At 42.6% G+C, this 21,153-nt stretch overlaps 1 protein-coding gene across 1 annotated transcript in view; it reads right to left on the bottom strand.

Annotated features, from left to right (window-relative positions):
- Positions 1-20,821, bottom strand: part of mfhas1 (malignant fibrous histiocytoma amplified sequence 1) — a 32,615-nt gene extending 11,794 nt beyond the window's left edge. The window contains exon 1 of the mRNA XM_017427451.3: positions 17,838-20,821. Coding sequence (XP_017282940.1) covers positions 17,838-20,790 — 2,953 coding nt within the window. The 5' untranslated portion in view covers positions 20,791-20,821. The remainder of the gene's footprint in view (positions 1-17,837) is intronic.
- Positions 20,822-21,153: the final 332 nt, after the last annotated feature.

Genomic DNA, 21,153 nt, shown 5'->3' with positions numbered 1-21,153 from the left:
GATCCATCTGAATGGCCTTCCCCACAGGAAGTGGGGGACTCATTGAAGCAGTACATGGTGGAGAATGACCCACAAAGATGTTCTGATGGGCCATACCCAAGATCAGGTATTATATAAGTCCATGAATAAAAAAAATGTATTCACGTAAACAGGCAAAAAAAAAAGGGTGGGGGGTGGGAGGGGGGCGGTAAGAGGCCTTAATAATGGATAGGGGGGCGCTGACCCAAAAAAGGTTGAGAAACACTGTGGTAGTAGCTGAGAGCCATTCACAACACATACTCTGAGTGCCAACACTGAAACAAATATCACGTGACATGGCACATGATTGTCAGGATTTGACCAAAACAAATACAGCTCCATCATTTCTGAAAACAGGGTCAAAAACCCTGGCATGAAAGGCAGCAGGAGATATGCCTTCCTTCAAGGAATGCTAGGCCTTTATTTGTTTCCACGAAATGTAAAGGTTTACTACATTTTTGGGGATCTGCTCATCAAGACAAACTGCATCATTAGTTGCTGCATGTAGTTTTTCACTCCAAGTTCCACTTTTGCTCCCAAGGAGGCAGAAAACAACGTGGCTCTGATGTTTCTGCATCTTTACAGAGACAAAGTATATAAAAGTATTTATCCTAAACATTAAACATGAAGGTAAAGCACCTATAAATGTCTCATACAACCTAAATATCTGCACCCTAATAATGTTCTACTTCAGGCACAAAGTTAAAGAAGCTGATGCTCCTTTTGACACCCCGTGAACATCTCCTGCATCAGTGACAACCGAGGGTCTGCTCCAGCTGGTTTTAAAGTGTGCTTCAGGATGCAGAACGTTAAAATGTTAAGGTTAGGGTTTCTCCTTTCTTTCAAAGCAACCTTCGGTTCGAAGACTTGCACTCACTATGTTGACATTTCTACCGTAATCTCTCTTTCAAAATGAATCATTTACAGCCAGCTCAGAATGGATTCTCAAACAGTAAATGTGTGGCAGACGTTTTGTTTTCAAGGACAACAGCTTTAAATTTAACAAAACCATTGGAGCACGAAAATAGTGCCTATAAACGTCATGGCAGAAAAAGGCAAGGGAGACAGAAAGACCCATCTTGTTGATTTATAACAAATTATTACAAAGATTCTGATCAGAAAGTTGAGTATGTGTTCATCCTCTATGAAGATAGCTCTTTTTAAAGCTTTTTGTACTTCACTATATACGGCCCATCTGTGGCGACGATACAAAAAAAGTAGCCTGCAGGAACTTTATGTGGCATACAATGATGGCATGAGGCTACTACTCAAAGTGCCTAGATGGAGTAGTTCCAGCCATATGTTTGTACATAATGCTGTTCCCACATGTGCAGCTGTGCTCAGGAATTTTATGTACAAATGCATGTGTAGATTATCTGTGTCTTGCAATAATATAATTGCAATTTTAGTAAATCCTGCTTTTAGTACAGTGAGATTTTCATCAAGATTGTGGAATCATTGGCGTCACTATTTATTTGTGACTCAGTGAATGATATGTCATGTTTATTTTTATTTTTCTCTTATTTTACCTTTTTACTATGGACCGTTTTTGTGTCTGGAATAAAGATATAATTGATTGATTGAAAGAAATATCAAGCAGTACATCCCGGGGATGTGGTAGAACCTGTCTGACCTAATATTATCAGAGTCTATTTGAACAAAACTCATCAGTAAGACATTCTGTTAGACATTCAGTCTCATCATACCTGGAAGGCCATATTACTTAGAGAGCAGCATGATCTAACATCAAATGGTGAACAAAAATGCACTACACATTATAATTCTGAGGACATTTAAGAAGACTTACCATTCAAACGTAATTTTTCATCACAATTAACAAGCTTTTCTGTTCATTTGGTGTCTTCAGACCAATTATTTTAGGGATCTGGTGGCTTCTTAATAGGAAAAGTTCAGACATTTTGAAGAAATGTTCTGTGGAGCGTATTTATATTATATGCTTTTCTGTCTAATACAAGTTCACTGAAGATGTTGCACAAGTCAATTGCATACAAAAGCTCTGAACTCGTTCATCTGCTGCTCCAGCTCACCTTAAACACGAGTGGATCGCGAGCCTGTAAAGAGTTTCAAACACCTCAGCGCGTGTCCAGCGCAGCTCGTCCAGACCCACATTTACAGCCACTTCCTCTTCCATTCTGCGTCACTCGTGCTGCGGCCGTGTTTGTTGTATAAATATTTACAGTTTGCACTTAAAATAGAAATCTGTCATTTCTGAGGAGCTCCAGGCAAAAAAAAAAGAAATTAAAGGGGTAGTAGCATGTCATTTTTATGAATTGCTGTGATTTTTGTCCTTACTTTGTATGCATCTTTTCTACATTTATTTAAATTATTTTACCGAGTTTTTGTGCAGCCAACTACAGCTCTTATGTTGAAAGGCATTGGAAAGCCTTTTTATGCATAAGTATCACTTCTTATCTTGCAGTAGACACAAGAGGTTTTTGACAAAGTGCACCACAAGGAGGAAGAAGGACAATAGTGTGTCATCCTGGAGAGCATGTCATCTGTGTCGCCTCGTCTGCACAACAACAGACGGAACGCAACGAAGCAAAAAGCTCCTAAATGCCATGAGTCACGTCTTCAGCGTGCAGCACGACGGACCGAGATGTTTGCAGGGGGGAGAGACGAGCTCGCAGAGAGACAGGTCATCTCTTAGCAGCCGCTTCTGCTTTTTCTGCCAACTTGAACTAAAATAACTCGGCTGTGACGGGCAGCAAGGACAACGGCGAACGCTGGAGACACAGACACAGTGACGGCCACGAGACGATAAGGAGCTGCCTCTGCTGTAAACATTAACAGAAATCCAGCCGTAAGTAAACACTGCAGCCCGAAAAGAAAAGAGCCACAGCACAACTAAAACACAAGTCGGTCAGATTCAACGTAAGCCAATAAGAACAAACCTAATCCTTTTACTTTTTTAAATAAATGATTCAAAAATGGTTTGGGAAACACAACAGCTGTGGGTTTTAAGGTGTTGACCCAGTCTACAAAGTGGGGGTCTCATATTTAATTATTGCATTAGAAAAATGTAGAAAATTTAACCTGTTTCTAAAATCTATTTATATTAATTATATGTATGTGCACCAGGAAACGACTCCGTTCAACCTTTAAGTCTTCAACAGTCCAGTCTTGACACCTCCCCCCAGATGTGACCTTTAAAACAGAAACCAGAGCATCACCACCTCCTGGATCATCTGCTAATAGCTCCAAGTTCAGGTTGCATGAGCACCCAAGGCTGCCGGCCTTCTAGAACAAATCCAACTTGTTGATGGTTGACGTGTGGAGAAGTTAGGCTGGAGATGAATGAGTGAGCAGCAGCTGGGAGGCCAAGAGAGGCTAATGGCTCAGGCTGAGGATTAAAACGGCAGAGTGTTATAAGAGAGAGGATGAGCCAGCACACACACAAAACCTCGAAGACTGGGAAAAGACAAACACTCAGGGGACAACATGTCAAAGCTCTGCTTTAACCATTTACATATTTCTTTATTCTTTATTCAAACACTAAAGAAGGTGCTTCAAAGTTTAAGTATCTGACATGAAAACAACAAAACAGAAGAAACCAACTCCTGTAAGCAGTTCAGAACACTGAAACTATCTTTACATAATCTGTTTACAACAATGCCAAGAAAAAAAAAAACGTAATTCTTTTGCACAATAAATTTCCGACGAGCCTTTGAACTTTCTTTGTAGTGACAGCTTTGGCCTTTAACAGGAACCCCACCGTGACTGCGGCGGCTCTGAGGAGGCGTGTGCGTGACGTCAAGCTGCACTGGATCAAACCAGGATGTGTGAAATGGAGCAGAATAAGGCAGCGGCAGGAGGCTCACAGAACTGGCTCAGACTGTTGGATTTAACACCGGCAGACCCAGATTCTGTGCTGCTAATCTCCGGCGATCAGCAGCTGCAGACACACACAGCGATCCCGAGGAATGTGTGGCCCAGAAAGCCAAAGGGGAACAATAAGTGAGGCCGCTGGTTACAGAGCAGGTCTGAGAACAGAGCAGAACACCAGGATGATATGTCGGACTTCTGTTTTACTCTCCCGAGGATGGGACTTTTAAGCATAACAGCTAAAATGTTTCTGAACGGACTCTTTTCACCCTTTCATCTACATGCACTGCACTGATCAGGTCCTTTACTTTAGTAAAAAAAAAAACTATTTCTTTAATAACTGCCCCAAATTAACCCAAACTTAGCTGTAAAAACAAACTGTTGCGTTTACAGTGATTGACCCTGATGTTTCGAAACTGTCCGGATTATCACACGATGCACCAGCAGATCAAGTTCAAGTGAACAGATGCTGCAGGACAATGACCTTCTGCTTTTTATTTAACCTCTTCCATCCATCCGTTTTATTTACTCGAATCTCCTTTCCAGGTTGCGGGGAGCTGGTGTCAATCTCCAGCGGTCACTGTACGAGAGGCAGGGGACACGCTGGACAGGTCGCAATTCCATTACAGGGACACATAGAGACAAACAACAATTCACTCACACCTAGGGACAATTTTAGAGCTACCAATTAACCTAACATGCATTTTTTGGGTCTGTGGGAGGAAACCAGAGTACCCAGAGTGAACACATGAGTGCACAGGGAGAACGTGCAAACCACCCAGAAAGGCCCCAGCTCAGGAAGCGATCCTGCAACCTTCTTGCTAGGAGGCGACAGCTCTAACCACTGTTCCACTGTTCCACCCCTACCACAACCAAAAACCCTGATTTAAAAAAAAAAGACATTCAATCTTTAATTTTCTGCTGACTGGAATGAGCCACATCATGGAGCTCCCTAAATTTATCGCTGCTAGCAATCAACTTCATCCATGCTGGTGTGTTTACATGTGTCTGTTTTAAATAATCTGGGATTTTCCACTAACTTTACGAGTGTCAGTGCACTCTGTAGATCTCAGCACAGCTGCAGCAAAACACTTTATCTCATTATGCAGCAGCTGTTGACAGCTGGACAGACACACACATTGCTAGCGGAGGAATATTAGCAGCACAGATCTGACATAAGGTTCAGACTCTTCTCAGCAACAGTTTCTTACCTTATGTAGGATTTTTATATGAAGCAAAAGACTTTTTGCATCCAGTTCCTCAGCAGTTTAAACTGAAACTGTAGCCCTTAAACACTCACTGAAACTGTTTTCAGACTGAAGTATTCCAATCTGTAAATCACATAATATTTAGAAAAAAATCCCTTTTACAGTTGGTTGACCTTTACTTGTTTCTCTCTACAGTTTTCAAAGCCCTGTGATGATTTCAAGTCCCATTCTCATCATTGTTTCCAAGAGAAACAGCCTCTGGAATGTGAGGCCATCAGGGAGTCTGCACTTTCAACTCTTCTGCTCCCCCACATCTTTGTCCTCGCGGCCGCATCTCTGTCACCTCGCATGACAAATGATCGGTGCAGAGAAAAGCAACCAGAGCTCGACTCACTGCACCTCAAGAAACACATGCAAACAGATGAACAAGCTGCACGAACTCATCATAAATTCAAATGGAGAAAAGTGTTGTCAAACAGCACAGACTGAGCCCATAAAAACACAGGAAGTATCAGTCAGTTTTTAATCATTTTTCATCTGTAGCTGCAGATATGTGTCAACTTAGCTGCAGTCTGTATATAAGCCTGAGAATTAGTATTAAAAACTTAAATCCTGAGTGCATCAAGTTCAATTTGACTCCAGCTGTTAAAGCTGTATTAAAGCTAGAGATAGACCAATTAATTGTCAGAAAGATTTAAATCGACTGATAATGGCCACTTTCAAAATTCCACAATTGGCCACAATTGGCCAAGATGCAGTAGCAGCTGCTACATCCAGCTTATTGTGACCCACAATTTGGTTTTATTAGGCGAGAAAGCTCTTTATGTTATTTTTAAGTGTACAAGTTCTTCTAAGGGTTGTTATATATGCATTTATTTAAGTTAAGTGAATATTGTTACATTTTGTTCAATGAAAAATACATAACCAAAAATTAAACAAAAACAAAAAAGTTTTGTAAATTGGACATAGTCTGCCCAGATTTCTACAGATAAGTTTTGGTTATAGAAAAACTCATATCGTCGTAGGGACAGGCAGTGATTTTAAACATTCAAAGTCTAGTTATGGTGAATTTGAAAACTTAACACAATCGTTACACCCATCTTTTTTACTTCTTAATTTTCTTTTTTACACAGGCGCCTGGTAGTAACACACCAAGTTGTTTCCTGTGCTTTTCAACACAACACCTCCCACCCACCATCCTCTCAAAAAAAAAAGAAAAAAAAAACTCAGCACATCCTCAGGATGTGAAAACATTCAGACAAATTCAAAGAGTGATTTTGCCTAAAATGCACATCTCCGATTGGTTGAGCTCTAATTGAAGCACCCTTATTTTTGTGTTCCTGGGCAGCGATAGGTTTTAGCTTGTGGGACAGATAGCCTCACATTTTGTATACAGAGAAGTCTGTGTTTCACATAATGACCACAAGAAGTTCAAGCCCTCCAGCTGCAAAACAAGCCCACATCATCACCCTTCCACCACCGTGCTGACAGTATGAAGTATCTGTGCTGTTATGCTGTTTGTCTTGTTCTTTTGGCAAACAGATCCAGCTTCACAAACATGAGCCCTGCTGCCATGCACTCTTTCAAGCCAACGGCCTTCCTCCTTTCAAATGAACCATACTCGTTCAGCCTTTTCAGCAGCTCTGCTCTGAGTGTCTTGAAGGCTGATAATTACAGTGGGAAGGATTCTTGGTTTACAGGGCTGTGTGCTGACAAATATGCGGCTGACGCGCTGACAGCTGACCTCCCTGCTGTGGTCTTTGCTGCTGTTTCACTGTCAGAATGTGGAGCCCCAGAAAACCCACCAGATTATAAATCAAAGCTCAACTCTTCAGCAATGACCGCGGAAGGAGTGACCACCATGACCATCAACATGACTGAGGCGGAGCTGTTTGCTTGTTCTGATCAACAGTCGATCAGCACTTCTGTCATCAGGTTCACACACATCGCGTCTGCTGATGAAGCAGCATTCAGGGTCGGCCACAGATGCTGAGAAAACCCTCCTCTTCCTCACTACAGCAGCCTGACTCACAGGTCTGAGGTAACAGCAGGATTACAGGAAGGTGATGTAACAGGATTTTCTTCTCCCGCCCCTTCACACCCAGAAGACTCAGATACGACACAAAGTTACTTCATCTACCAGCTGAACCTTCTGGAGTTGTAAATCATACCTGAAAACATTTAGTGGAGAAAACGTGGCGTAAAACATAAACCTTAGCGCGTACTTTGTTTCAGCTTTACTGGCTTTTCTGTTCAAGGTGTCAATGTTGAGAAATGGAACCCAATAATTATGCAGCTATCCGATTCCAACTTTCTCATTCAGCAGAGAAAAGATCAGCATTACAGGACAGAGCCCCGTCATGGAGCTTGTTGTTCCACACCATAAATGTTCAACCAGACTGAAATCCAGTCTGTTTGCTGACTGGTCGGATGGAAATCCCTTCTCCTGTAGCTAATTTCTTAACATCCACCCACAAACCCTGACTCCTGTTTCTTATCCCTTTGTTTTTCCGGGTTTTTGTTGCGCAAGTACTATTCTGAAAGAACAAGGCTTTCAATTTTTCTTTCACAACCTTCTCGTTTGGTCTTTTTACTAGCTTCAACCTTTAACCAGCCACTTTCTTGTTGGGGCAATGTTTCCTGTAAATCGAATATTTATATTTGTGCAGAGTTATTGTAAAATGTACTGTTTCCCAATGATTGTGTCAACAAATGTCAAAATGTAACATCAAGTGGTTTTGTGTACCGGTAATCTGCGATCTATACTATTCGGTTTAATAACACAGCTAAATGAATGGTGATTACATATTTTCAGATAGGAGTTGAAGATAAATAAACAAAAAAACCCATAACATAAACAAACAATTAGATGTGGGTTATCTCCTCCGTCGGGTCAACGCGCAGCTCGTATTTGATCTCGAGGCTCCAGACTGAAGCAGACATGTTTCAACAAGCGGCTCAGACAGACAAATGAGACGCACACAATACTGTGGGTACAACAAGAAAGTCAGCTTTTTTAATCTCACATGAAGTCATTACAATTTCCCGGACTGACGGGACAAACCATCGAAAGATGACGATCTGGGATAAGGAACTGGAACTTTCAAAGAATGAGTGTTTTATTTCCTGCGACTCACTCGTGAGTTAATCTTTCAGGGACTTAGACTAAAATGATGTGTTTAGACATGCCACACAGGGAAAACTAATTCTCCCAATATCTGAACCAAACCCTCAACAACAGACAGGCCTGCCAACTGAGACTATCGCCCATCTTCTTATATGCTGATGCTTCTCTTTCCATCGCTGTTCAGCTCTGCTGACTAAACCCCACCCAACAGAAGCAGCCAGTAGCCACAGAAATTTGTCCTTTCAGCAGAAACCGCTGCTGAATTTAGAACCCTTCTTGACTTAATTATTTTTTACTTATCATGAATTTGACTGAATTGTAGACAAAAACAACACAATGATCAGTCTTTAGGGAACAATCATCTGCTAGATTAGTCAAACATAACAGGGTCTACTTTGCACTTTTGCAACTTTAAAATTTTGAAGCTTTGATCACTTTACACCCAGATACCATGAGTCTCTTCATCCTGCCTTGACAGATGATGATTTAAAGTAATCTATCACCATAATCTACTCATCTGGCTGGAATATAGTTAATAATTAGACATTTAGACAAAGAAGGTTGAGGATCTAAAGTTATAGCAAAAAAGCATTTATTTTAAGGACAAATAGGGGCTAGATTATGGTTAATGTTACTAGGTAAAGGAATAGATTAGATGGTAAATGCATGGGTAGCATCAGGGTGATGTGGGGGTTTGACGTGACAAAAATATGAAGTGACCTTGAGCCAGCGTAACAGCTAGGTGGGTCTGTTAAAGCATCCGTCACAGACATGTTGTAATTTCTTCTGCATCCCTTTCATTTACAACTCCGCTCATGTTCCTAAAATGTTTACAGATTTACATCAAGAACTGTGGCTTGTATGAGCTAGTTTGAAATAACTAATTGCTTTTGTTGTTTCAGCTTCCATTAATGCAGCATTCAGGGACAGGCTGAGGCTTGAAATTTCCATCCTCAGTGGGGAAAAAAATTAAAGAACAATTATCAGCTATTTCATTTCTACAACAAACAGCTGATGATATATATATTTTCTCACAAAAATATGACTAAAGTTTGGAGCATTCCGCCCTAAAACAATCTGTCACATTTATAGGCTGAACTTCTGCAACTCCATTTTAGCTGGATGCCAAAAAATATTCTCTGAAAAGTTTTGAGTTGATTTGTGCTGACTTGAACAGAGTTCACAATTCTCCTGTGATGCCGTCTCCACACTGCTTCAACGCAAAATTTAGAACTGATTATAAAACACATCTTTTCACAATAAAAGCCTCCATGCCCGTTTGTTGTTCCCTGACTTTTTGGGTTCTTCTCCTGTGGAACAAGCCAGTTCTGAGACACAGGAACACACTCTGCTCCAGAACCCAAAAACATACCTATACAGAGTTTATACTGAAACCATTTTTGTTAGTGAACAACTTGTTTGACCATGTTTTGTTTTGTTTCTTAATCTATTCGCTTTTTCCATTTTGATGTTCTTGTTCCTCTTTCCTATTCTGGTTTTATTTCCTCACTTGTTCCAGTTTAAATTTGCTTTTACTTAGTAAAACACTTTGAGCTGCTCTGGTTTCTGCAAAGCCCTACGAAAAGGTTTGAATAAAAATAACAAAATTTGTACTTCCTCATAATTTAAAGCTTTGTAGGAAGTGTTTAATCTCATTAATGTGAAAGTAAAATGTGTTCCCAGGAGGTTTTTGGCAGCCCAACCAGTGTTTCTTCCCTTTACACAGATCACCTTCGTAGAAATGATTTAGTAAGTGATTCATGTTGCTTTCGTTCGTTAAACTGAAGCTGGAGGCAGAAACGTGAGCTTTCAGTCTGAACATGTCCAAGCGGGTACCTGGCTCAGGTTCATCACAGGCGAAACAAATGTGGGCCGGAGCAGCCCGGAGCTAAAACAACACGACGGCTGTGTAAATGTGACGCATGGGAGGAGGAGGACGCCTGAAGGAAGGGCAGCTCCTCTCCAAGTCTCATGTACACATTGTACACACTGCTGTTATGGAGCGAGGTAAATAAGGCCCGCTCTGTCTGCATGCAGGGCTTTAATCCCAGCAGAGCTCCTAACTGGATTAAGAGTCCGACTGAGATCCACAGCAAGAGTGAAAGTGCTGCGACCAGCACAGCTGCAGCCACACGTGTCCTCCCCCCCGCTCTCCCGAGACCACAGATCCACATTTTACATCCAAATATTTATACAGCGCGATCACGAAGCAGAGCAACAACAACAATCTGCTATTTATGTTGATGATGGTTCGGTCGACACGGCAGAACAGATTAACTTGGCAAAGTTCTTGAAGCTAAGTCTAAGTTTTTTTCTTGTTTTAGTGTTTGTTTCTCTTTTTTTTTTAAACACACAAAATATAAAAATATAAATTAGTGGTCTCTTTATGATGAATATTTCCCATGCAAATAAATATGCGTTAATAACTGTTTGTTTGATTTTTTTTTTGAAAAAGAAAATGCAAAATAAAAGCAATAATTCTCACATGCATCTTGACTTTCCTTCCCTTGCAAACTGTAAGAAGTATATTTCATGTTATGTCTCAATAAATGCATTTTATTATCGTCAGTCACCGAAGGTAAAACAGCGATAATGTGTTTGCTTGTGTTTGTGTGTGTGCGGGTTCATTTGCCTGTTGTGTTAGCGAAATATGTCCTAAATCACTGGACATATTTCAATGAAGCTTAAAGCAATTAATGGATATTCACCTACAACTCATTAACTTCATGGTCAACCCAGATGAAGATGGCCACCACAGCTAAGCAACTGTATCAAAATAGAAATAACTATACCTCAGTCAAAAAAGACACTTTTAAAAACAGCTGACATAGTAGAGTTTGTATCACTTTGTAATATTATTTTGTGATAAAGCCTTTCAGGTGTTTTGTATCATTGCGCCTACAAACAAGTCTTTTATTGTGCGATTCTTCGAGTCACATTTAGGGGGGGAAAGTGCAGTTTTCAGCTTTTAAAAAGACTTTGTTTTAAGTTATTGTAGAGTTGGTCTTTCCAAGTTTGATCCTTGATAAGATAAAACAGCATGTCTGAAGACATTCCTGTGGGCTCGGATATCTGCATGTTTGTCGGTGTTCTTCTTTCGTTTCACAGACGAAACACTAAAGAATGGGACCTGCCTGCAGCCACAGATCTCCTGACCTCCCATGGTAACTTATCTGTTCAATCAGTAAGCAGGTACTGCACTTTCAAAACCCATTATGGAGCAGTCGAATGGAGAATGAGTCCACAAAAGTCACACGCTAACATTAATAAAGATAGACTGATAATTTTTGAAGTGATGTTTTAGATAGATATCAATAGTTAGTACCTTATCAGCCATGACATCAGTCACAGAGCACGGAGTGTGGAGAAAAGGCAGAAGTCTTTATCCAGGCTAGGATGAAGACTTCAAGCCAAACAAGGGTTCCTTTCATGTAGTTTCAGGCTTATAAAACTACTATTAAACCTCTACACTTTTGCATGAGACCATTTGTTTTGTTAGTCGCTGTTTTCTTAACAAAACAACTGTGTTATACGTAAATGTTGGTCTCCTGAGGCTGTTCAAGTCAGTGTACCACACCAATGTGACATTTTTGAGAAAAGGTTGATTAATATGCCTGAAAGATTTGATAAAAAAGGGGCCTCAGTTTGGGCAGCCAATTAGCATAGCCTGGAGGAAGACTTCTGCCCTTTTCTTCATACTCTGTGCTCTGTGGCTGATGTCACGGCTAATAAGGTACTATTGATAACTACTTGACAGAAAGTCACTTCAAAAATGACCAGACCATCCCTTTAATCACTCAGAGGAACCAAGCATGACAAGCAGACGCAGGCAGCGAATAAAGGTCAACATTTTTGGTAATGTCACGTAAAAAGTGCCAGCCTTAAAGCCCCTGTTTCATTCTCACATTATCTGGAAACTAACGGATTATCATGTGATCAGGACCTGATGGCTCTTAGGAAAGTTCAGCTGCACCTCCAGCACGTAAAAGCAGCAGCCAGAATTAATCCTAAAAACGAACACAGACCAACTTCGTCTGAAACACATCGTCACTTCCTGGGTCTTCTTCGCGGTCACGTGTTGTTTTCGAGCGCCGAGGTACCCAGAGCTTTAAATAAACCCAAACTCCCGAGTGTGCTGTATTGTCCTCGTGCTGCCAATAATCCCTCCCTGACAGAAGCAGCGATGAGTCTGAGCCACGAAGGTTGGGATCAGACTTTGCTCTGACTATTTTTGCATCCGTCTAATTTGGTACCAATCTGACTCCCTGTGAAGCTTAATGGGGGAATTTACCATCAGCTGATCTGCTGCGACAGAAATACTCATTGGTAAAGGCTGAACCACAACACAGGTAACCTGTCAAATAATTCTCAGGCATCAGTGTTTTAATACTTGTCGCTTTACGGTGAGTTGATCACAGTGAACACACTGAATTGAAGACTTTACAGGGAAATGTTAAGAAATGTTGCAAGAAAGACACCAATTTCTGCTGTAGTCAGAAAATACATAAAGGTTTCCTTAAAGGGTTCCACAATTTAGGTCAGCTAAAGCTGCAGCTTATAAGATAGCAACAAAACCATTTTTTAAATCAAATAAAACAACGTCTGATTTCCCAGGTACAGTGAATGCAGCACGAGCTGAAGCTGAAGTTGGGTGGAAATGAAAACTTTCTCTCAGCCGTGGGTGATGTAGAAATCCCCCAAAATTTCAACGGCTCACCTGAAAGATATTTTCTGAGCTCAGCGACTCCAATCAAAATGACTTCAGAGGTCAAAATAAAGTTTCAGCAAAAAAAAAAAAAAAGAAAACGCTTTGATTTTAATTTAAAGATGTTTCAAGCTGTGATATACTGTAAACTGTGTGGAATCGTCCTTCACGAACAAAACAAAAATGAATCATTCGGCACATCACCCCGGGATGTTGAACTGGTTCGACTTGAGCACAAAGTGTTTACAGCAACAGACGCGCTGATTACAGAGAACGAGACAAAAGGAGAAAATCCCAGCAGCCAGTAAAAACAAACCGTCTGGATCGCATGCCGACAATCTGAGGACAAAGTGTGTTTAGTCTTTGTGGGTCCAAGCTGCACCGACACACTGCAGCCAGAAATATCATGTCCTTAAAAGGCCAGATGAAGCAGATCCCCTCACAAACACCACAAGTGTTGGGATTTAATCCTCAGAACTACATCATTTTTTTTTGCTTATTTTCAGCATCTGGCTGTTCATCATCAGCTTCTCACTGCTTAAAATCTTTCATTTCTTTCTTTTTATTGATAGGGAATCTGCTTTGATTTTTAGGGGGTTTTTTTGTTTGTTTTTTTTTGCCCCAGTCTGGGAAACAAAATCATTTGGCTAAACATTGAACAGACTTTTCAATCATCAACCAGCAAACCTCTGAACCTGCATCCTCATGCACCCAGTCTGGACACCTGTTTCCTCTGAGCGCAGCTGAACTTTACTCCAAAAAGACTCTTTTTCTGAATATAATGAGCAGAAGGAAGTAACTCCTCGGCTGCCTGAGATAAAAGCCCGAGCCGATCCTTTTTTTTTTTTTTTTTTTCTGCCTCAAAGATGAACTATAAAAGGCTTACCGATGTGCTGGAGCAGAACCAGCCCTGCAGGAGAGGAGTTTCTGTGTCTTATCGGCGATAAAACAACTTATTAAAACATCACTGCGATCAAACTCAAGTTAAACTATTTACATCAGACATCGACTCGGGTTGACTTCTTAAACCGTGTTGTGTCTGTTTAGATGTCTGGTGAACATCAATCAGACGGCAATAAAAATTACATAACAAGCACCTACTGAGAACTCCAAGCTTCTTCACTGAGATGTATAATGATACTTTTAGGAAGGTTTCTCTTCAGGCACATGTGTTAAACTCAAAGCCTGTGTGCCAGATACGGGCTTGGTAACATTTTATCTGGCCCCAAATATAACATTTAAACTTTATCAGATCTGGCCCTCCGGTTTGTGACAGAGTGAGTCTCTATTGCTTCCCATTTTGTTTAGTGAAGTATTCCTGTAACAGTTTCTTTAAAGCCAAGAAAATGAAGCTTTAATTGCTCAGTAATCTTTGATTCTGGCGTGAAAAGGCCAACAGAGAACCTCAAATGGGACAAATCAAAATTTTGTTCATAAACTTGCAGTCAAAAATCAACGTTGGATATTTGATTTAAGTTAATGTGCATCATAGTAACAGTGAGTCTGCTTTAATGTATAATGTCTTTTTCTGTATTTTCTTCTTGTTTCAAAGTTAAATGTTACTATGATCAGATTTTTGTTGATTTTTTTTAGCTGTTTTAATGAAGACAAATACATAAGAAGTCATAAGAAATGAATGCTAATGATGTATCTTTTAAATTTCTATATTCTATATCTATATTTCTTTGTTCATTAAAGTATGTTTGTTTTAAATTTTATATTATGACACCAGGACAAGGTATTTGATACTTCTTTATGAATTATTTAACATGTTACATCTAAAACCAAGGTGAATTTATGTATTCTTTCAATAACTATTGATGGAGATTGACCCTTGGCTTGGACCAAGTTTTTAATTTGGCCCCCTTGTGTTACTGAGTTTGACACCCCTGTCCTATCAGGTATTTTAGTTTTCAGGGCATGAATTTGTTTTTCCAGAAATGAATCGAATCCAAAAACAAAGAATCGTGTTTGTATTAAAAACAATCTTCAGAAACAGAAAATTCAGAGGTCTGTATGGAAACACATTACAGAAGTTTAGAGAAAAATGTTAAAAGACTGGGAGCTAGTTCATACGGAGTTGTTGTAAAAGTTTCAGAGAGGGTTTGAAGCGTTGATTGTGTGACACGGAAGTTGTTTCCAGCCATTCTGAAGTGGGTTTTTGTGAAAAAAGTGATGGAGAATTATTATCCTATCTGTCGTCGGCAGCTCCTTGAACAACCTCAGTTTGGAGAAACAGAGTTTATGTCTGAAAGCACTGATGAACTAACGGCTAATCCAAAACACAAAAATGGGTTGCTGCCATCTTCAAAACAGCTCTGATCTCAAACATTTTAAAGCAGGTCAGGCAAACTCTGTTTTATAAAACCTTTACACCTGATATTTGCCTTAACTGGTTTTTTACTGTGTGATTATTTGTGTTGTAGAAAAAAAGCACTCACTGATGAAATACTGATAGGCTGTCTGAGCCGTCCTCATGAACTGTAACAGATTTGTTCTGTAGACTGCATATCTGTTCACAGTTCAAGGTTGGATCATCCTGCCCTTTGTGATACGGCCCTCCAGTGACAAGCCTGATGGCGTTGTTTTGTCTTATTCATAAGCTTCATTCAAAATAGCACCCTGATAATCTGAGGTAAGACCGCTTGGATCTAATCCCTGGGATGTTCTTGACATTTCTTTGTAATAGATTGTTTAAAATACACAAGCTGCATCTTCCTGTTCCCGTTTTCTTTTTTGGTCACAACAATTTGCAAGTCCAAACATCAGCAGCTAAATGTAGCATTTCCAGTGAACCTGTCGATCAACAAGAATTTCATCATAATTTTTGCCAAAATAACTTTGCAATGCAAAACTGACGGGAATGCAAAGGTTTACATAACAGCGTTTGTGTAGCTGCTGTGAGATTTTAAAGTTAGGGGCTGCTTTAAAACAGCAGCAATCCACGCTAGTCTTGGCTAAATTTGGACTAGCCTCTAGCTCATCAGTCCTGTCAAACTATTTTTCTAAACTCAGGCCGTTCGAAGAGCTATCTTCAACAGGTAAGATATTAATTCTCCGTAACTTTCCCACATACCCGCATTTGAAAATGGCTGGAAATCCCCTTTAATGTGAGTAAACGTAAGCGCTGTAACCGAACAAGTCATCGAGCCGTGAATCTGAATGTTCTGCTTTTAACAACAAAACAAAACAAAAACAATACATTTTTTCCTGGTGAACGCAATTTGCAAACTTAAACTTCAGGTGAATGGAAAACGAATGGAATCATTTTTGGAAAGAGAGAAATTACGAACATTGCACACTGTGGATGCTTCCTCGTCTTTATCAGATGTCCGGCGCACGTTTAGGGATCATCCGTCTACATGAAGCTACACATGGATTCACTTGTGCAGGCTGCTCAGGGTTGAAAATATTCACTTTGAATATTTCAAAAAAAAAAATTAAAAGCCTTAAAATAAAGCCATCTCCTGTGACATCAGAAGTATTAAGCTCAAAACAAGAAGATCATTTGGAAAGAGCACAACCTAACTTCTTTTTAATAAAGTCGAACTTATGAGTTCAGATTGCTTCAGCTTGTTTACTGAAGTGCATTTGAGCCGAGGTGAACGCCGCCTTCGACTGCCATGAAAGCACATGAAGCTGTTATGAGCTGAAGCTCGGGCCCGACGGGGATAATCTAATGTGTGTAAATCCAATGAAACAGGAGCGCTGAAAGCTTCCAGCATCATAATGTACCGCTTCACATCAGATCACATGGCACCGCAGCAGCTGACCGGTTCCACGGCATCAAATCCAGTGCCAGCACAGCCAGAGCCCAGCTCTAAAAGCAGGTCACACTGCAGCTGCAGCCCAAACCAGCACCGCGGATTAATTCTGTCCCCGATAGTAAGAGGGGGGGTGTACCTCTGTGCAGCCTCCTCCTCTCTGTCTCACATAATGTCAGAGGCAGCAGCGTGATTCTGCCTCCATCCCCCCGCTGACTGAGGCATCAGTCTGCATCTTTTGCTCCGAATCAGGGTGTGGCCGAATTTGATTACTGACAGCTGCAGAGTTTCACCTCATTTCACAACGTCAAGACGAAGATTTCTGTTACAGTAAAGGTAGGCGGCATAGGGAGAGCAGTGAAATCTATCAAATGATTCGTCACTCTATTTTATTGAGACACTTCAGCTGTTTTTTTCTTTCAGTAGTAGGTGAGGACTGAAATGGCAAACTCAGCAAGGCCTCTGCCATTTTTTTTTTAAAGAAATCTTGTTTGCATGGTTTCACTGGATGCTGACTTGGTGAGAATTTAGTCCACAGAAATTCTTCAACTGTGCCAGAAGGAACTTGGCATTAAAATCTGTTTTTTATAAATAATAACTGTGATTATATTAAACTCATTCTTCATCAGTTTTTTTTCCAATTTATTCAAATGTGACAAGAATCACAGGGAAACTGTAAAGAAGCAGCCAATAATTTGTTTTCTATTAAAGGTTTAGAGTTTCTCTTCCACAATTTAAAGTGATTAGCTTGTTTACAAAAAACCATAAGCTCTGATGTAATTTCCCGAAAACACAATTAACGTTCAAAAGGTTTAATTTTCTTCTGAACTATCAAAAACACCAAAAATTTGTATTTAACCTCATCAGAAAAATATCAAGTTGCTAAGAGTTTATTGGGTGCCAGTGATCACTGCATACAAGGTTACCTCAGTTTGTAGTATTCCTTTGAGTACTTTCATTTTTTGTGGTTCTGAAACATTTATATTGCAGTATTTCAGTGTGTAATGGGAATTTTAAGAGTAAATATAGCTTTTTTTATTGCATAAAGTAAATGATCTGCTCGTAATGCATAGATCACATACCTCATCTGTTAATGAAAACCTAGATGAAAGACAAACACCTGAGTCGTGAAACATTTCGCTCAGCAGCACAGATTAAAGAGGACTTACCTGGGAAGGCATGTGGGTTGGACGACCCTCTCTTGAGGCACTTGGAACAGAGAATATGTACAGAGTAGTGCAGGCCAGGCCACTCCTGCAGCAGCATGTTCAGCTCCTCCACCAGCGGAGTCACGGCCTGCCAGGCCGTCCAGATGTTGGGCAGTGAGGCGTGGCTGGCGATGGAAAGAGTCTCTGCCAGCAGCTTCCCTTTAGAGGGCTGGTGGCTGATCACCACGGGGACTTTACCCCTGTAGGCGAAGATCTGATGCCTGCCGTCTGACCGCTGGACCACATGGCTGTTTATCTGCACGCTGAAGCGTGTGAAAAGTCCAGGGGGAAACAGGAAGGGGAAGCTGTACTGGATGTGCAGCTGCTCCACAGAGAACAGGGGACTAGCAGGCAGCGTGTTGCCACCAGCCGAGTCCTCTGCCTGGACCTCGTCACTGCTCACATAGCTGGGGAACTTGTACCAGACTGTGGCTCCATTCAGAGGCTTGGTGCGGGGTTTGTTGAGGCAGTAGCAGATCCCCATCTTCTCCAGGAGCTCCATGATGAGATGGAGGTCCTGCTGGGTCTGGATGAGCGGCCTGAGGAGCAGGCGGATGACATTTGAGGGCAAGAGGCCGTGTTGGAGGAAGCCCTCCACGTGCTGCTGTAGATGGGTGACCCTGAGGTTCTCTCCCTTCTCATCCTCTATAACCAGACTGACTCTCCCCTTGTCTCCCTTCTCCCCCTCGGAGAGCAGCCGGTCCAGAAGCGTGGACTCATCCCTCAGGAAAAAGACATTAAGAATTGCAATGAAACGTGGAAGATTGTGAAAAACATACTCCTTTAGGGTTATGCTGTCCTCAAAGTAGAGCAGCTTCCCGCTCTCATGCAGGTAAGACAAGGCGCTCTGCAGCCGGTCCTCAGTGAGTCCGGCCTGAAGGCCCAGACGGGCTGAGCTCCACCACGACAGCCACAAATCTTTGGACTTAAAGTGCAATTCCTCCAGCATCTGCCAGGACTTTGGCAGCACGCGGTGGAGGTTGGGGAAGATCTCCCGTTGGTCTGCAACTGACATGAGCTTCTGCCTCAGCCTCTGAATGTTCCTCTGGGTCTCCAGGCAGCTGGTGCTCAAGATGGGAGACAGGAGCTGCAACCGGTGGTTCAGGATGTACTGCACCTGAGCTTTCCTGCGCCTTAGGTTCCTGTCGGTGACGCCGTAGAAGAGGACATGAGGGCTGGAGGTGCGGACGTCGTACCCTTGCTCCAGAGCTTGGTCCACTTGCTGAGCCAGGCCCCGCAGGTTCTGGATGTCGCTCTTCTCCTGCAGCCCAATCTGCCGGTGAATATCTAGAGTCTTCTCCTCGAGCTCCACTTCTTCACACAGGTCTGCATGAGTGCCCACCAAGCACACCACGGCGTGGGGAACTTTGGCACACAGCAGGTGAAGGAAATACCCTACATGGTCATAGAAGTTCTTGGGTGAGTATGCTTTGAGATTGACAACGAGAACGTAGAGAGCACCGGGGGAGAGAAAAAAGGGTTTGATGAGGTCGTAGTTTTGGTTCCCTGACAAGTCATACACTAGGAATGTGAGATGGCGATCAGCGTCTGCCACCCAGTTCGTGACTTCAATTCCTTTGTTTCCCTGGGTTCCTCTGTTGTCTTGCTTCATGCTCACCAGGCTCTGCCTTAACCAAGTTTTTCCAGCATTCTTCCTCCCCATCAGGACCAGCTTCAGCCGCGGCTTGACAGCGAGCTGCGACTGCGCAAGCTCTTTCTGATAGACCGCAATGTAAGGGATTCCCTTCATACACACCTCATATGGAGGCTGGATGAGAGGGTTATCTTTTACTTTCCAAATGTTCACTTTGGACAACTTCCCAAAATTATCTGGAAGAATGGCTATTTGGTTACCCTGTAAAACAAGCTCCTCCAACTTCTCCAGCTCTACGATAGAATCAGGTAGGTGGGTAATGTTGTTGTTGTCGAGCCAAAGGTTCACCAGCTTCACCAGCTGACCGATGTCCTCTGGAATGTGAGTCAGTCTGTTCCGGCTCAGGTAAAGTTCTTCTAGACCTGTGATGCTTAAGACAGCCAGTGGAAAGTTCTCAAACTCATTAGAGGACAGATTAACCATTTTGAGTTTTTGCAGTTGAGCAAAAGAGGAAGGCAGCACTGTGAGGTTGTTTCCATCCAGCATCAGGCTCTCCAGGTTGTGCAAGTGACAAAAGGCGTCAGGTAAGGAGGACATGTGAAGGCTGCTGAGCCACAAGATCTTGGTGGACCTCAGCCTTATGATGTCAGCCGGCAACCCCTCAAACTTGTTCCCAGAGAGGTCAAGCTCCTCTAGCTCACCCAGGGCCAGGATCTCAGCAGGGAACCGGTTCAGCTTGTTGTGATCTGCATCCAGAGTCCGCAGCTTGGCAAGGCTGGAGAAAAACCTGGGGAAGTCGTGCAGCTCATTGAAGCTGATGTCAAGCTCCTCCAGGAACTGCAGTGCTCCGATCTGAGCCGGGAGGTTCTGGATCTTGTTGTGGCTGAGGCACAATTTCTTCAGCCCCCTCAGCTGTCCCACACCTTCAGCCAGGCTCCTCAGGCAGTTGTGGCTCATGTCGAGCTCCACCAGCTGCCCCAGCTCCAACACCATGCGGGGCATGGCGCTGAACTTGTTCCTGCGAAGGACCAGGATGCGCAAGTTGTTGAGGGTGGATCCCAGCCCATCTGGCAGCTCCTGGAGGGAGTTGTTGCCCAGGTTGAGCGCTTCTATCTCGTCTATATTCTCAGGCAGGACGATCTGGTTGTTTTTGGAGCAGAGGGTGAGCTGGCGCAGGTTGCTCCGCAGCTTCCTGGAGCGCAGGGCGGCATCCCTCCACAACCTGGCCGTTTTCAGATTGTTCTCCTTGTCCTCCATGGCGTTGCAGCCGGAGCCCCCCTCCTCCTCCTCCTCCTCCTTGTTTTCATTGAGAGTTCTCATGGATCCTGAGCAGCCAGCATAGCGGACGACGTCCCCCAGAAACCAGCGCACTCATGAACAACAAACCCCTCCTCAGAGGGAAGAGAAGGGCCACTTTGTCTCGGTTAATGATACAGCGTTTCGACAGGAATGGGAGGAGTGCCTGCGGCCGCGGAGGCATCCTCTTCTCCTGCGCCAATCAGCACACAATGAGCGCGGACCTCCTGGTTCCAGCTCCGGCTTCAGCCCCGGAGCTGCGGCTTCCTCCTCCTCATCGCGCACGGAAAAAGCCGCCCCCCTTCTCTGGAGTCTCCTCGTGTCCTGGAAGATCCGAGCGATCCCGACGCGTTTCCGAGCCTCCGTGCGTCCAGCAGGCAGCGGGTC

Source organism: Kryptolebias marmoratus, linkage group LG14 (assembly GCF_001649575.2).
Source record: "Kryptolebias marmoratus isolate JLee-2015 linkage group LG14, ASM164957v2, whole genome shotgun sequence".
NCBI classification, from domain to species: Eukaryota; Metazoa; Chordata; class Actinopteri; order Cyprinodontiformes; family Rivulidae; genus Kryptolebias; species Kryptolebias marmoratus.
This window is presented reverse-complemented; position numbering and strand designations above follow the sequence as displayed.